General features: G+C 34.5%; 1 protein-coding gene across 1 annotated transcript; it reads right to left on the reverse strand.

The window, feature by feature from the left end:
• Positions 1 to 17931: 17931 nt before the first annotated feature.
• Positions 17932 to 18614, reverse strand: LOC140007208 (protein FAR1-RELATED SEQUENCE 5-like). The gene is made up of 2 exons (XM_072049904.1): positions 18463 to 18614; positions 17932 to 18346 (listed from the first exon to the last, which is right to left on the reverse strand). Exons 1-2 carry the CDS (start codon positions 18612 to 18614, stop codon positions 17932 to 17934), a joined length of 567 nt encoding a protein of 188 aa, XP_071906005.1.

An 18614-nucleotide genomic window follows, 5' to 3' on the forward strand; every position in this document is an offset into this window, starting at 1 on the left:
GCTGTTTTCTTGAAGCTTTATGTTTGGAGTTAGTAGATGCCTATATGCCTTTGCATTGCCGGACCTTGGTTGGGAGTTGAGGAACTCGTTTATTGTCCCCCTGCGCATTTGGAAGCTGAAACTTGCATAAAGTTTTCAACTTTGTTCTGAATCTTTTAGAATGTATTCTGGTTTCTTGCTGGAGTTATGCACGGGTTTAGTGTAATTGAAAGTTCAGAAAATGATGAAAAACATCAAACAAGTTTGCTTTGAAGTTTCATGGTTTGCTGCTGCTCCGCCTCTTGTTAAAATTGCCGAAAATTTTTGCATGCTTGTATTAAAAAAAAAAAAACACAGGAAATGGAAAGAATGCTGAGTAATCTTGTTGTTTGGATCCAAGTTTTGTTGGTTTGGTCATTAGATATGATAGGATGGCATTCAAAACCCATCAGAAATTGAATCCAACATGCTAGAATTTAGTATAAGTAACAAGAGAGGTTTTCCTGTCTTTGCAAAATCTGTTTGGGGGGGGGGATTTTAAATCTTTGATCTTGTTGTCATTGTATGATTTCGTTGGGATGAGTTTTTGGGGGATTAGTTTGACAGATTCTTGATTGTTTCTTTTGGGATAATGTCATGGTCTTTTTCCTGGGTATGGAAGCCGACAGATTGCAGAAAAATTCTTGAAAAGTTTGCATGTTTGGTTGATGGAATATGTGATTTCATTGTTTATGTTCAAAGTTTGAGGTCTGGTTCAGTTCTTAGTTATGTTTAGTGAAGAGGAACTTGCATACTTGTATTAAAACGCAGGAAATGAAAGAAAGCTGCATTCAGTTCTCGTGTTTTGCTGTTTTCCCTTGTCCCGTAACAACCCATAAAGCTGGTTTTCCTCAATTTGTTTGCATGTTCAACCTTTTGTCAAGGATAGTGGTAGATGATTTGACGAGGTTTGGGTTGTGTTCTGAAGTTTTTGCCCTCTTTTTCTGGTCTTCCGATAAGCTGCAAAGTTGCAGCAAGAAAATTGCAGAACATTTTCCAGATTTTTGCATGCTCTTTACCTCTATTTTTGCATTGAAACATGAGAGTTGGGTAGTTAAAAAGTGGAAGAAATGTGTGGTTATCTTCTCATTTTGATCCTTGGTTTAGTTGATTGGAGCCATTACTTGTGTTAGGATGGATGGGAAATTGCATTTGAGAAACCCAGCAGATGCTTCAACCTTCTTGTTGCAGAAACATTTCATAGCATTTGCATGCATTCTGCATGAATAAGTTCCAGAAAAATTGCACTTTGACCCCCCAAGTCTCCCCTTGTTCTACTATGACCCAACCAATTGATTGATTTCCTCAATTTGGTCCTTGGCAGCTTTAGTTTTTGCAATTTCATTGCTTGCTTTGCTTCAATTGACTACCATGCTTTGTCAATTGCACTTAAGCCATGACTTTAGAGGCTTTACGATCAAGTGAGCTTTGTTTTGCACATTTTCTTTAATTTTCCCAAATAAATTGGTACCTTGACTCATTTATTATTTTTGGAGGGTAAATAAGTGGTTTCACTCAATTTAAGGCATCAACTCAAGGGAGGTATAACTTCTTTTATCTTTTTTTGTCTCTCCTATGTGATCCAACGTGCTATGTGAAAATTGCATGTCTACTTGCTTCCCTTGTTTTTCCTTTCATTTACTTCATTTACTTTTGTTTTTATTAAGTCATTCTTTTATTTATGGGGTATGTGTACACCTCTTGGCTTGTAATAGATAGGGCTTGGAGAGCACTTGATGAAGACCTATTGAAGACGTGTGCCTAGCTAGCAAATGTAATAGGATTATTAGCTTGATTGCTAGCTTTTGTTGCTATGTGTTAATTTGCTTTATTAGGCTCTTGCATCTAGTCGAGCATGCTAAGTGTTATGTGCTATGTGTTTATGAGTGTTTGGCATGTCTACTTGCTTTCTATAGCCATGGATGAATGTGATGGATGAATGTACGTCACCACACTAGTCCAACGCTAGTTGTAGCTCATTTATAGAAAGGGCTAGTCCAATGCTAGACCCAATAGGCCATCCCCCTTTCATTAGTGCATACTTGCATGCTCACTACATTTCATGTATTTTTCTTAGTTTTATCATTTGGCATGCTCCTCGAGCCCCTTTTCCTCTCATTTTAGGATTTTTGCACCTCATGCTAGTTATAGGGTACATTTGTTTGAAGAGTCCCCTTTCGATAAGGGAAACGATCGAGTGTGGCTACAAAATAGCCTTAGCACGCTAGTTCTCCCTTCTAATCAAAGGGAAAATTAAAGTCACAAAGTTAGTACTCCCCGTTCCCGTCTTGATGCATCCCTATAGGATTCATGCATTTTACTCATTCACTATCACATACACTTCTACTTTATATTCTAACCCTTTTTCCATATTCTCACTTCACACTACTTTAATTTTGCATGTTTTCACTCAACTACTTACACTTTATAATATCACTCGCACACATGCACTTTATGTTATCTCACATACATTTTCACATTATTACTTTACTCACCTTATCTTGTACATCCATTTGCACACTTCCACTTACACACTCTTGTTTTTATTACTTTTTTCACTTCACACAAACTCACATTTTCACATGGCATGCATTCATTTCACTCATTTTACGTCATTTAGGATTATGTGTGACCTCTCCGAAGGATCATTATTGGGCTTCACAATTAATGTGATTGGCATCACTCAAGCTTTGGAGAGAAATTTTACCCCCCAATACCCCTAGGTCTAGGGTTTGCATTCATGTAGTACATCAAAATGTAATAAATTCTTTGGTTAAAACAAGAAAATCTTTGATTAAATCACGCAACTAGCCTTGGTTAGGTCGAAGGGGTGCCTTGGATTTTTATCCTTGCCTTCCCCTTCGTCAAATGTGACTCCCGAACCTTTTTCGTGGGTTTACGTGGACTAGGAGTCGTTTAAAAGGGGTTTCTTACTACTTTTTCCTATTTTTTCTTTAAAAATTCATTTTTAGGTGACTTGGTACACCTTAACTCATTACCAAGTGGCGACTCCGATTTTTTTATTTCAAAAACCCTTTTTAAACTATAATTTTGGGTCAAATCGTCGCATTCTCAAACCCCCATTTAGACCCATTTTTCTTTTAAATCACAATTCATTTTCCAATCACAAATTGAATCAAAAAATACATTTGTTTCAAACCATTTATTTATTTATCAAAAAATGGGGCGCGACAACATTGATCCAATCCAGTTCCAAAAGGGTCAGAAGATTTGACATCTTAGCATACATATTCATGGAATGCAATTAGCTTCTACCCATGTATATCGTAGGTAGTTGCACTTCTTCGTCGCTTATATGTATGGGAGTACTGTTCTTTGACCTTTCCACAGAAGCCATAATGGGGGTCTGGCAATCATTGAAACAAGCAATAAATTATTTAAATCAAATATTCAGTGTTCATAAAAGCATGCCCTACAATAGTCTTGTAGTAAGGTATGAATAATTCTAAATAATAGCTTTAAATAAATTTTTTCAAAGAATTACTGACCATTAAGAATTCGGTGAATGAGCTGTACTTTGTCTTTCTCACAGGATCGTTAGGAATCAAAAGTGAGAGATTGTTACGATCTTCAATACGGATGTTATGAGCAGCCAGTATTTGAGGAGTGATTCCAGGTTCACCGGGCTAGATTTCAGTATTGTACTGAATAAGATACTGTAAATTTGTCCAAAATCTTGATTATCCATCCAAATGCAATATCTCACTTGCCATCCTACAAGACTACATATCTGAGTGAATAACAGGGGATGATCCAAAATTTGATTCACTGAATGACTGTTATCACGAGTGGCACATTACATTAGTTGCAAAGTCATGCTAATACTGTGTATAATAGCAAAATAACTAATTCGTAAAAATTAAATACACATTGTGTCCAAAATTTAAGATGCTATGATGTACGAAAATTATGAAACAAATGTGTACAAAATGTATAACAACGTGTTCAACTGAATTAACAATATGTAAACAAAAATCAACCGAAAGTAATCTAAAGAAAATCCAAAATTCAGTGCATACGTCACCATAAATGAATGCACTGTAAACTTATACTACAAGCTTATGGGTTACTATGAATATAACACATAACCAATGCATTAAAATTGAAGTAACTATGCAACAGATTTGCAAAGGTCTTTCTGTAGTGTATACAAGATAAAATACATCGTGTACCAGGATAATAACACGATGTCAATACAAAGTAACCAATGGTACATGGTATGTATAAATGCGTACAACATATATATCAGTTTGTACACATAAAACAACAACATGTAAATGCTATTAAATCAAGAGATCGTCGTAATATGTACCAACTAAAATACACCGTGTACCAGAATAATAACATGATGTCGACACTAAACAACGAGTGATAAATAATTGTAAACAATTTTATGCAAAGGTGTAATCATGTGTTCAAATACAATAACGATATTTCAAAACAAAGTAACCAGTGGTACATGGTATGTATAAATGCGTACAACATATATATCAATTTGTACACATAAAATAACAACATGTAAATGCTATTAAATCAAGAGATCGTTGTAATGTGTACCAACTAAAATACACCGTGTACCAGAATAATAACATGATGTCAAAACTAAACAACGGGTGATAAATAATTGTAACTTGTACGATTTAAAAAATAAATGTGAGCAAATAAATGAATAATATCTAAACAATTTTATGCAAAGGTGTAATCATGTGTTCAAATACAATAACGATATTTCAAAACAAAGTAACCAGTGGTACATGGTATGTATAAATGCATATCAATTTGCACACATAAAATAACAACATGTAAATGCTATTAAACCAAGAGATCGCTGTAATGTGTACCAACTAAAATACACCGTGTACCAGAATAATAACATGATGTCAAAACTAAACAACGGGTGATAAATAATTGTAACTTGTACGATTTAAAAAATAAATGTGAGCAAATAAATGAATAATATGTAAACAATTTTATGTAAAGGTATAATCATGTGTTCAAATACAATAACGATATTTCAAAACAAAGTAACCAGTGGTACATGGTATGTATAAATACATACAACATATATATCAGTTTGTACACATAAAACAATATGTAAATGCTATTAAATCAAGAGATCGCTATAATGTGCACCAACTAAAATACACCGTACACCAAAATAATAACACGATGTCAAAACTAAAAAATGGGTAAAAAATAATTGTAACTTGTACGATTTAAAAAATAAATGTGAGCAAATAAATTAATAATCTGTAAAATATGTATAAAAAGTGATATTACTATGTCAAAAATAAATAACATGTGATGAACATCCTGTCACTAATATACACACCTTAATAACCAATGTGTACAAATAAAATATTAATTTGTAACACCGAAATAACGAACAGTGAACTATAATGCACATTATGTAAAGTATAAAAATAGTTACTTACTGCCACAGAATTATTCGATGGACAAGGGGCTGGAGCGGTTGTCAGACAACCGCTTATAAACTTTTCATGGCCAAGATGTTTTGGTCCATCATCAACGGCCAAAACAAAGTCATGTCGCAAAGTTATATCAGCTGAAGAAAACGGCGTCGTTTTCTTCAGTGGCAAATAAAAAATTAAAAATTATAGAAACGGATGGAGCATCATCGTCAAACGGCGTCAAATTTATCCCGCCCAAATTATTAATGAAAAGTTCCTTTTGTATCAGAAATCCCCATTTCACTTTCCCCATTTCCCAAACCCTTTTCCCTCTGCTAATGCAAAAGATCACTCCACAAAAGAACTGCCATTTCACTCCACAAAATCACTCCCATTTCACTTCCATTGTCTGCTAATTTCCAAAACAACTGCCTGAATTCCTCCTAAAGAAGACCCACGGTGTTTTTTGGAGGAGGAGAAACCGCATAATCTAAGGCAAGATGGGATCTTTTACACTCTCTGCTCCTATGTTGCCCTTGTAATGTTTATCCGCAACATTGATACTCTTCATTTTTTGACATTTTTTTAATTCATTAGGGTCAAAATTTTCTGGGATTTTTGAGTTAATTTCTTATTTGGTGAGTCTTGAAGTTTCACATTAGTTTTCGTGGGATGGATTGAAGAAATTTTGGAGCTTAGTTTATTTCGAGCTGGGCAGGACAAAATTGTTGAAATTATGCTTGTGAAAAAGTTATCTTTTTTATTTTTCTTCTTTAGGTTGCAAGCTTAGTTAGTTTAGTACTTATTTTTTGTGTCTTCTTCCTGCTTACAAACCTTTTGAGGAGGTTCGTAATGTCTCTGTAATTTCATTGTTACTAGATTACGAACTAGTAATTTCGTTGTTACTAGTTCGTAATTTCATTGTTACTAGTTCGTAATTTCATTGTTACCAGTTTGTAATTTCGTTGTTACTAGTTTGTAATTTCATTGTTACTAGTTCGTAATTTCGTTGTTACTAGTTCGTAATTTCATTGTTACTTGTTTGTAATTTCGTTGTTACTAGTTAGTAATTTCATTGTTACTAGATTACGAACTAGTAATTTCGTTGTTACTAGTTCGTAATCAGTAATAATTTCGTTGTTAAAGAGAAATTACAGGTTCGTAATATCTTCTTCCTGATTTTTTATTTTTATCTTGTAACAAACTAGTAATTTCTCTGTAATGTCTCCGTTTTCACTAGGATTTTTCTTTACCCCTCTCAATTATGTTGATTGAATTTTTCAATTTTTAATGTCAATTTTTTGCTACCTAAGTTGTTGTGGTTTAATTTCGATTTTAATGAATTTATTTAATTACGAAATTATTGAAAATCTAGTAATCAGTCCAAAGAACCTGCAATATTAGAAGAACGAAAGGAAATGATGAGAAACTGTCAACAAAAATATGATCCTGTTTTGTTCAGTTTTGCATTATATTCTGTTCAAGCTAATTGTAAGTTTTTTTTTTGTTTTGGCAATCATTGCAATCCCTTTCTCTTCTTTATAAGTGTGTTCTAGTTCATAATGCACTATGATAATGGTTACATTTAGTGAAGATGATACATCTAATGTCTTAGCTGATAATTGGGTTCTTAAGTTGGTAAACTAGCTATATGTCTAGTGTCAGAGTTTGATGTCTCTAGTTTTACCCCCAATGGCTATCCCACTGAAGAAGTCATTGCTAATGAACTCAATGTTCTTAGTGTTTCCTTTTTTCTTTTTCCTTCCACTTTTCGTACTTGCCTTTTTATTTTCTAAATGATATCTACAAGTGCTTGGTATGAGATTTTCAGCTGACAGTTTATTTGTAGAATACAAATACTAAAAGATGGCACTCTTGAATCTTTAACTTTCCACTTAATTTTACTGTTACCAGGACAGGATATGATGTTCAATTTAAGAAACTGTTTGCTTTTAGATTCTTGACTAAGAACACTTTCTTGTGTTTATCATAAAAACATTTTGAATTTCATTTGAGCACTCTTTTTCGTAGTATGTACCGTGTGCTGGAGATACAGTTCTTGGGATTGTGGTAGATTCTAGATCAGATGTAAGCACTCCATATTTCTTTTGTTTGGCTTTCATTAAACCTGCATTTATCTTGTCGGTGAAATTTACTCTTTCCTCTCTTCCCTAAACTTGTTGTAGAAGTTTTGTTTTACGAGAAAATAAGCTAATGAGCCAAAACACATCCAGTTTTAGGTTCATAATCATCAGGCAATTCTGTTTATTTCCTCTTTCCTGAAAGATTCTTGTCCTGGTTTCCTGCCACATATTATGATCACAATCAGAAAAATTTTGCTTCTACAAACATCTAGAGAAACAATCTAATAAATAAGAGGGTGCCGTGTCCAAATCATTTCTTGAGACCATAACTAGTGACGCTTGTATATCTATAACATGGTATGATTCCACAACTTGTATCTACTAAAACGCAATCATACAGGATACAAACTTTAGATGCATGTATACATTTGATGGCCTCACTGTTACTTATCCGCTTTAAGCACTTAGTTTTTGACCATAACTGTCATGGCAAAACTTTCTTGTGGACATTAAAGGACCAACCTTGGCATTTTTGCCTGTACTTGGATTTGAAGATGGAACAAGGAGGAACATACCAAAATTTGAGGTATGATTTTTATTTTACTATTTTTTGGAGTTAAGTGTTGCATTACATATTGAGTTTTGAATTTTCATTTCCTAGTAATGAAATATCAACTAAGAAGGATAACACTATATTTTTATACATATACGTGTCTTTGAACTGAATAAATTTAAATGCCATAATTAAGTTAAAAATAGTTTTTAGTTTTGTCAACATTGGAGGCTGTTTTTCAGACTATTTAGTGTGTTGTGAAAAAAAATCAAAACTCAGACAATTATTTTTGGAATACGTTATCTCTCCAAGTATGATATGCATGTGGTTGGTGAATAATTTCAATCCAACTCACTCATATATACAACTTGAAGGTAGACGTGTACTGCTTGTAACGTCAGAAGATATAGCAAAGACTCTTGGAATTCCAGGTGAGGGGTCAGTGTCGGTTGAAGATACTGGAGATGGTGGAATTGATAGTGAACCACATTATCCTAGGAAGAAGATGTAAAATTAGCATGATATAGAAGATGAGCTAATATTCATGGAGGTCGGGGATGAATTCAAGAGATTATTTGTTATTTTTGCATGTGGGTGCTTGCTTGCTCCAACAACACGATGAATAGTTGGTAGATTTCGAGAGATTTGTATTGCAAGTCACAGATGTGCCTCAATAGTCTCCACACAATAGGTATATGTCCTGTAAATAAGAGTTTATTTATATTCTATCTAGAAATATAACTAAATACTAAGTTATATTATTAGGATGGTAAGGTAAAACTTGTATGTCCTACAATCTGGTTGTCACGACAATGTATACCTCGTGTTTTAGCTATGATTGTGGTGTGCTCATAATGAAATTTCTGGAGCACTGGAATGGAAGATTAGGCATACGCATTACGGAGGTATATATATTATTTTGATTTATAGAAATTTTTTGGTAGCAATTATTTTTATGATGACTAATGTATAACATGTGGTGCTGATTATTTCAATGTTTGGATAGGATAACATGTGGAAGTATCGAGTGCAATATGTGTCTATATTGGTTGCAACCGAGCATAACGAATGGGCCGAATCCATCCTTGAGTTGTTAAATATCCCTCCCCGACGAAAAAGCCTGTTGTAATAAATGATTGACAAATATTTAGTAATTTATGAGTTGTGTTGCATAGAATTTTGTACTTGTATTATGTAGAATTATCTCCTTTTGGGATTACTGTTGGGGGAAAGTTCATTAGTTATGAAGTTTTTACTACTAGTGGGACATATAGAATTTTGTGTTGGGAGCAATGTTCATTATTGTTGGGACATGCTTCACTTTTTGTTTGCGGCAAACAGGGTTGGGACACCACGATGAATATATAACTTCTTGTAATCAATTGAATAGAAGTAAAAGGCGTAAAACTATTCTGCATTGATTGCAATTCTCAAACTACTATCTAATATAACAGTAAAACAATCATTTTAGTATTACATTGTTCCAATCCAGTTCCAAAAGGGTCACAAGATACATCAGTTTAGCATACATATTCATGGAAGGCAATTAGCTTCTACTCATTTATATCATAGGTAGTTGCACTTCTTCATCGCTTAATTGCATGAGAGTCCTGCTCTTTGACCTTTCCACAGAGGCCACAATGGGGGTCTGACAATCATTGAAACAAGCAATAAATTATTTAAATCAAAAGTTCAGTGTTCATAAAAGCATGCCCTACAATAGTCTTGTAACAAGGTTAGAATAGCTCTAAATAATAACTGTAAATAATGAGCTTTTTAAAGAATTACTGACCATTAAGAATTCGGTGAAACTTGTGTACTTTGTCTTGGTCACAGGATCGTTGGAAAGCAAAAGTGGGAGATTGTTACGATCTTGAATACAGATATTATGAGCACTCAGTATTTGAGGGGTGATTCCAACTTCACAGGGCTACCATTAAGTATTGTACTGAATAAGGTACTGTAAATTTGTCCAAAATCTTGATTATCCACACAAGTGCAATATCTGACTTACCATCCTACAAGACTACATATCTGAGTGAATAACTGGGGATGATCCAAAATTTGATTCACTGAATGACTATTATCACAAGTAGCACATTACATTAGTTGCAAAGTCATGCTAACACTGTGTATAACAGCAAACTAACAAATTTGTAAAAATTAAATACACATTGTGCCCAAAATTTAAGATGCTAGGTCGTACGAAAATTATGATGCAAATGTGTACATAATATATAACAATGTGTTCAACTGAATTAACAATATGTAAACAAAAATCAACCAAAAGTAATCTAAACAAAAATCAAAATTCAGTACATACGTGACCATAAATGAATACATTGTAAAGTTATACTACAAACTTATGGGCTACTATAAATATAAGACATAACTAATGCATTAGATTGAAGTAACTATGCAATAGGTTTCAAATGATATGGTTTGTAGTGTACAAGATAAAATACACCATGTACCAGAATAATAACACGATGTTAAAACTAAACAACGGGTGATAAATAATTGTAACTTGTCCGATTGAAAAAATAAATGTGGGCAAATAAATTAATAATGTGTAAAAAATTTTATCCAAATGTGTAATCATGTGTCCAAATGAAATTATTCATATTTCAAAACAAAGTAACCAGTGGTACATGATATCAATCAATGCGTACAACATATATATCAGTTTGTACATATAAAACAACAACATGTAAATGCTATTAAATCAAGAGATCTCCGTACTGTGTACCAGAATAATAACACGATATTAAAACTAAACAACCGGTGATAAATAATTGTAACTTGTATGATTGAAAAAATAAATGTGAGCAAATAAATTAATAATGTGTAAAAATTTTTATCCAAATCTATAATCATGTGTCCAAATAGAATTATTCATATTTCAAAATAAAGTAACCAGTGGTACATGATATCAATCAATGCATACAACACACACACACACATATATATATATATCAGTTTGTACATATAAAACAACAACATGTAAATGTTATTAAATGAAGAGATCTCCGTACTGTGTACCAACTAATATACAACGTGTACCAGAATAATAACACGATGTTAAAACTAAACAACGGGTGATAAATAATTGTAACTTGTACGATTGAAAAAATAAATGTGAGCAAATAAATTAATAATTAGTAAAAAATTTTATCCAAATGTGTAATCATGTGTCCAAATGCAATAACGATATTTCAAAACAAAATAATCACTGGTACATGGTATCAATCAATGTGTACACCATATATATCAGTTTGTACACATAAACAACAACATATAAATGCTATTAAATTAAGAGATCGCCGTAATGTGTACCAACTAATATGTACAAAATATGATATTACTGTGTCAAAAATAAATAATATGTGATGAATATCCTATCACTAATATGTACACCTTCATAACCAATGTGTACAAATAAAACATTAATTTGTAACACCGAAATAACTAAAGTGAACTATAATGCACATTATGTAAAGTATAAAAATAACTACTTACTACCACAGAATTATTCGATGACAAACATTTGCTTGATGTTTGGCTTTGGATAGGTTGATAGGATTCTGATGACTGACAAGAGAAGAATACACAACAACTCAGTCGGCTTATGATAGTAGAGTCAATTGAAATGATATAGTTATGTAAGTCCAAAAATAAGATTCGGTACTAACCATCTCAGGAGTGCTTGCCTCAGACAATTTAGAGTTCTTCTTTTGCCTATGAAACCTGTCCACCCAACTACGCAACACTTTCTTAGTTTTTCTGCCACTTCGTTTCTTCAAACCCCTTGGAGTCACAAAATGGCCAGCTAAAGAAGACAAAAATTTATATCTATGTTATGCAAAATAATTTGTTGAGAGGAGAAGAACAGAAGGAGCTTGTTGAGAGAAGAAGAACAAAAGGAGCTACAGCAATAATGTATTGTGTTCAGAGAAAATCCACTACCGCCATTTTCTTCCCACATCTTTTAAGTTGAAAGAGTTTTAAAGCCCGCCGATCGTACCAAAAGTTGATTTTCAAATTTTGATTTTGAATTTTTCATACCCTTAACGGCCAAACCAAACGGAGTTAAAAGTTAAGCTTGTATTGAAGCAACAATCCTCTACACTCATCTCCATTTTGTTCGATTTCGTTTTGGCCGTTGATGATGGGCCCACCACATCTTGGCCATGAAAAGTTTACAAGCGGTTGTCTGACAACCGCTCCAACCCCTTGTCCTTATTCGATGACAAACATTTGATTGATGTTTGGCTTTGGATGGGTTGATAGGATTCTGATTTCTGACAAGACAAAAATATACAACAACTGAGTTGGCTTATGATAGTAGAGTCAATTGAAATGATATAGTTATGTAAGTCAAAAAATAAGATTCAGTACTAACCATCTCAGGAGTGCTTGCCTTGGACAATGTAGAGTTCTTCTTTTGCCTATGAAGCCTGTCTACCCAACTACGCAATACTTAGTTTTTTCGCCACTTCGTTTCTTCAAACCTGTTGGAGTCACAAAGTGGCCAGCTGCATTCTGTACCTGTATTTCCTTACATAGATCCATTGAGCCACTATTCTGTGTTATTTCATCTATTTCTCCACAAAATAGCATTTCGACTCTCTTTGACAATTCAAACATTACGCTACTGACTAACTTTGTAGCGGCTTCTGACATGGCAGTTCTGGTAGCAAGTCTTACCATTTCGGGTGCTAATAGCTAATATTGATAGGAAATAGAAAAAGACGGATCTGATGATATTTCTCTACCCTTGCAATCGACGATGCCTTCGGACCTTGCCTTCTTTGTCCACCTCTTTATCACATATTGATCAGGAATAAATTTTGTTCCAACCATATCATACAACTTTAAAGCATGTGAGCATAGGATTCCTTCTTGCTCAAAAAGATTACAACTACAAGTAATGTCTTTAGTTATTGGATTCAATGTCACTCTTCTCACCCTTCCTCCATCATACTGACTGACACTGTATTCCACATGCATTGTAGTATGCTTTTGGTCCAAGATCACCATTGTAGTGGATTCATCGCATTCATTCTGGAATGCAACAAACATGTATGGAGAGTATATAGAAGCTGCCTGGATCAGTACGGGAGTCTGTTGCAATCCCAACATTGGCATCTTCTGTCGACTATGATACTCAGCTCTTAGTTCATTATATCTTTTTTCATCCACAACTCGATTAAAATGTTTGAAGAATTGAACCAGATCATGATCAAGTTTCAACATTTAGACTCTCACTTAGTTGGGTGCTACGTATACCTGCAGTCCAGCGCCTTTCATGAAGCATTTTGCCCATTTCTTTCGACATGCATAAATGCCACACAACCATTCATTTGTTTCGAGCTTGTGTTCTTTTAGCATTGCATCCCAGGTCATGATAAACTCATTTTCATCTTCTATCTCATACATACATTCAACAAATCTATATGGGAGATTACTACCATCCTTGTAATAATTTCCAAGGTGTTTCATAAAATTGACTCTAATATGAAAAGTGCACAGACCATGGTATGTTGAAGGCATAACAGCTGAAATTGCAGCGGCCATGGCTGCATCCTGATTTGTGAAGATGGTTTTTGGGTGCCTTCCACAAACTGCCTCTACAAATGTACCGAACACCCACTTGAATGATTCAATGGTCTTATCATACAATAGAGTTGCTCCAAAAATAACCAATTATCTAAATTGATTGAATCCCACAAATACGCCCAATGGTCTATACTCCTTGTTAGTTTTATATGTGGTGTCAAATGTAACCACATCCCCAAAATAGATATTATAAGGCTCGAAGACAACCAATGAGACAATGAACAAGAAAGCAAAACTGCTTGGGAGTAGAAGAGATAAACAATTTAAAAATCAAAAGCGTAACAATAAGTAAATAAAAGGAAAGGATTGCAAACCAATTTACTACACAGCTCCTCTTGAGCTTGTAGATTAATTCAAACAAACTATTTCAAATTGATGAATTACAATCACTTTTGTGTATAAAGGAAGGTTCACCTCCTCCTTGCCCCGATCTCCACTCGGTCAAGTTAGGACGTTTTACTATCCCTCAGGACAACCCTCGCAGAGTTACACTCATGAAGTATTCACTCACAAATGAAAAACTTACAAAGACTCTCACACCACTAAGACTACAAATCTTCTATTGAAGAGTATTTTCTCACTAAAATCTCTCTAGATCTTTTGTATCTTCAGTATGCAAAAGTTGTTTGAAGTATCTGACAAACCACTATTTATATAGGACCAAAAAAGTGCCTCATTAATGCTTCCAACGGATAGAAAGTAGCTGAACAGTCAACTAGTCGTTGGGGTCGTCGGACGTCCGACAGATTAATCACCGTCCGAACCCATCGTCCGAAAATCAGCCAAGTTATCGTTCGGACGTCCGATGGGATTTTATCGTCCGACAGCATCTGCGTCCGAACGTCGTCAGAGAGTCATCAAAATTTTGCGAAATTTCTCGGACGTTCGATGCGATCAATGTGCGTCCGATGCTTCCTTACGAGCGTCCGACGCTTCCTTACGAGCGTCCGACAGAGTTTCCTTCTTGATGTTCTTCATTCTTTCGGATATCCGGTAGGCTGGTTTTCTGCGTCCGAAGTGACGCAACGATTATCGGATGTCCGATCCTGACTACTTGAGCGTCTGACAGTTTCAGCATACTTTGTCCCCTTTCAATTGCACTTGTTCATGGAATCAAACAATTTCAAAACTGAAAGTATATCTTGAAGAAATATTAGTATCATCCATTTGTTTTGTAAACATCAAAAGATAGGGATCAAAATCAACATTCTCCCCCTTTTTGATGATGACAAAACAATGGATGGAAGGAAGGAAAAAAATTGAGCATATGAGCATAGACTCCCCCTCACTCATTGCAACCAAACTTATAATTTCAGAATAACTTCCCCTAACACATAGCATCCATTTCTCCCCCTTTTTGTCATCATAAGATGAGAGTAGTAACCAGCAACCATAATCCAACAATAATAATAGAGAATCCAATATTCAAAACAAAAATAGAGAAATGATACCAGAATTCAGCAATACCAACATACCAACATATCACAGAGAGATTAACAAATCATCGTTAGATCAGAATAGTTCTTTTCTCTCCCTTTTTGACATCATACAGATTCAGTAGTATTCAAAAATATCAGCGAAAACTTAGATCAAAGTATCAGAAATATCAAAAGAAAAAAAATATTGTGAACAAGAATCACTGCAATGATTAACAAAATCTCCTATTTGTTAAAGTTAGTATCATGTCTAACTATCCACATGCATTTCATGCCTCTTCTCATATTCTTTCTCACATAACAATCACTTTTCATGTGACCTTTTTGACAACAAAAATTACACATAACTAAAGAGTTATTTACATGAACAGGTTTAATAAATCTTACTTGTCTTCTCCTATGGATAGCAAATTCGTTGGAATTAGAATTCAACCTATTCTTTTGAAAACATACTTGTTTCTTGTGTTTAAGCAACTCATTTAGACCATCCATTTTTCTTTTCAAATCACCTTGTTCCTTTTTGAACAAATCACAAAGTTTTATTTTTCTATCAAGTTCAAAATGTAAAGCAGTCTCACTCTTTTTGAAGTAATCATTTTCAGCTTTCAACTTTTTATTTTGTTGAAAAAAATTTGCATTATCTCGAAGTAAAAAACTAATTTTCTGTTTTAATTCCTTGTTTCTAGCATAGGACTCTTTCAAATAATTATGTAATTTTATAATGAAAGATTCAATATCATCATCAGTTTCATCATCACTTTCAACTTGAGAGTTATAAGATGTTACCTCATCATTTCCAATGGCCATTAGTGCCATTTGGGCCAACTCTTCGTTTTCTCTTTTTGAATTGCATTCATCCCATGTAATTTTGCAATCTCCTCTTGAACTTCTCTTGTTGAAGATCTTCTTGAAACTTTTGATGTGAGGAGTTATATCATTGTCCACTTCCATGTTTTCATTACCCATGAAGGATGGGTTATCCCCCACTTGAGATGCTTTAAAAGCTATGCCTCTCTTATACATTCTTGCATTTTCTTTCTCTTGCACTTTGAATTTCAGCTTTAATTCATAAGAGGTTAGGGAATTCACAAGAGATTCAATGGACATAGAATTTAAATCCTTTGCCTCTTCTACAGCATTTATTTTGTTTTCCCATTCTTTTGGCAAGGCATTCAAAATCTTTCTATTTTTCTCATCCAAAGAATATTCTTTTCCAATCAATTTAAAATCTTGAATAATGTCACAAAATCTACTACACATCTTATCAATATTTTCAAGAGGATGCATTTTGAAAAATTCATATTGAGAAACAAACAAAGATTTCTTTTGTTCTTTAATATCTTGGTTACCTTCATGAAATTTACACAATTTATCCCAAATATCTTTAGCTGATTTACAACCTTTAATCTTACTAGATTCATTTACATCTAATGCATTATACAATATATACATGGCCTTGGCATTCAAAAAAAGGTATCTCTTGTCTTTTTCATTCAATTTTTGTCTAGTCTTTAATCTACTCAAATTAGTGGTAGAGTCAACTATTCTAGTTTCATAAGGACCATCTTCTATCACATACCATAATTCAATATAAACGGATTGTAAGAAAATCATCATTCTTTGTTTCCACATGCTAAAATGAGAACCATTAAACATAGGTGGTCTATCAATAGATTGCCCTTCTAAAAAGAAAACTTTTATGGTTGCCATGATCTTTACTCTAAGCGGTTAAGCTTAATCTCTAGGAGACCAAGCTCTGATACCAATTGTAAGGCTCGAAGACAACCAATGAGACAATGAACAAGAAAGCAAAACTGCTTGGGAGTAGATGAGATAAACAATTTAAAGATCAAAAGCGTAACAATAAGTAAATAAAAGGAAAGGATTGCAAACCAATTTACTACACAGCTCCTCTTGAGCTTGTAGATTAATTCAAACAAACTACTTCAAATTGATGAATTACAATCACTCTTGTGTATAAAGGAAGGTTCACCTCCTCCTTGCCCCGATCTCCACTCGGTCAAGTTAGGACGTTTTACTATCCCTCAGGACAACCCTCGCAGAGCTACACTCATGAAGTATTCACTCACAAATGAAAAACTTACAAAGACTCTCACACCACTAAGACTACAAATCTTCTATTGAAGAGTATTTTCTCACTAAAATCTCTCTAGATCTTTTGTATCTTCAGTGTGCAAAAGTTGTTTGAAATATCTGACAAACCACTATTTATATAGGACCAAGAAAGTGCCTCATTAATGCTTCCAACGGATAGAAAGTAGCTGAACAGTCAACTAGCCGTTGGGGTCGTCGGACGTCCGACAGATTAATCACCGTCCGAACCCATTGTCCGAAAATCAGCCAAGTTGTCGTTCGGACGTCCGATGGGATTTTATCGTCCGACAGCATCAGCGTCCGAACGTCGTCAGAGAGTCATCAAAACTTTACGAAATTTCTCGGACGTCCGATGCGATCAATGTGCGTCCGAAGCGTGCGTCCGATCCTCCCGGACATCCGATGCTTCCTTACGAGTATCCGACAGAGTTTCCTTCTTGATGTTCTTCATTCTTTCGGACGTCCGGTAGGCTGGTTTTCTGCGTCCGAAGTGATGCAATGATTATCGAACGTCCGATCCTGACTACTTGAGCGTCCGACAGTTTCAGCATACTTTGTCCCCTTTCAATTATACTTGTTCATGGAATCAAACAACTTCAAAACTGAAAGTATATCTTGAAGAAATATTAGTATCATCCATTTGTTTTGTAAACATCAAAAAATAGGGATCAAGATCAACAGATATAATCCATCAGCATTGATGTATCAGCCCAAAATATATTTGTAATTTGTTCTTCACAATCAAGCTGCTTTGTGTGGAAGAATGACAGATTTTCCAATTTTTGTTCTTCAAAGTATCGTAGCATTGCACCAGTTTCACCATACTTTAATCCCTTCTCTCTTTTTGTTCGTAGATAGCGTTTTAAGTCATCACGAGTGTAGCCAATATTGCCTAATCCACCTACCTCTTTTCCCATGAGTTCATGGGATTGTTTCAAGGATATTCCTGCATCATTTGCAATCTCAGCTTGGGCTCCTTGAGAAATACTTACTTTTCTTTGCGAACGCATCATATGAGCACATTCTGAAATGTGTAGTATGTGATTATGCTCGATTACCAGATCTCGAATCTGATACTTCATTGTTTCTCTGTTCAAAATTATCCTCATTTAGGTTCACATCCGGTTTTTGTTTCAGCCCAAGTTCTCTTTGGTTTGACATCTCCTTCGTACCGTGGTTTGAAACCTTCTTTACAATATGTGTACCTTCTCGATGTAACTACACCGTCTTTATCCTTGTTCAAATAGTCTTTCCGAACATTGAACCCAACAACTAATCCATACCTATTGTAGAAGTTGTATGCCTCATCTTCTGACTGAAACTCCATGCCGATCTTAGGACACAATGCTTCCTCCAT

This window comes from Coffea arabica, chromosome 5c, assembly GCF_036785885.1.
Source record: "Coffea arabica cultivar ET-39 chromosome 5c, Coffea Arabica ET-39 HiFi, whole genome shotgun sequence".
In the NCBI taxonomy this organism is placed as follows: domain Eukaryota; kingdom Viridiplantae; phylum Streptophyta; class Magnoliopsida; order Gentianales; family Rubiaceae; genus Coffea; species Coffea arabica.

Coding starts and splice junctions, on each gene's coding strand:
- LOC140007208 (XM_072049904.1), bottom strand. CDS start 18,614: ATGGAGGAAGCATTGTGTCCTAAGATCGGCATGGAGTTTCAGTCAGAA. Junction 18,347..18,462: donor GGTGTAGTTACATCGAGAAG/GTACACATATTG, acceptor AATTTTGAACAG/AGAAACAATGAAGTATCAGA.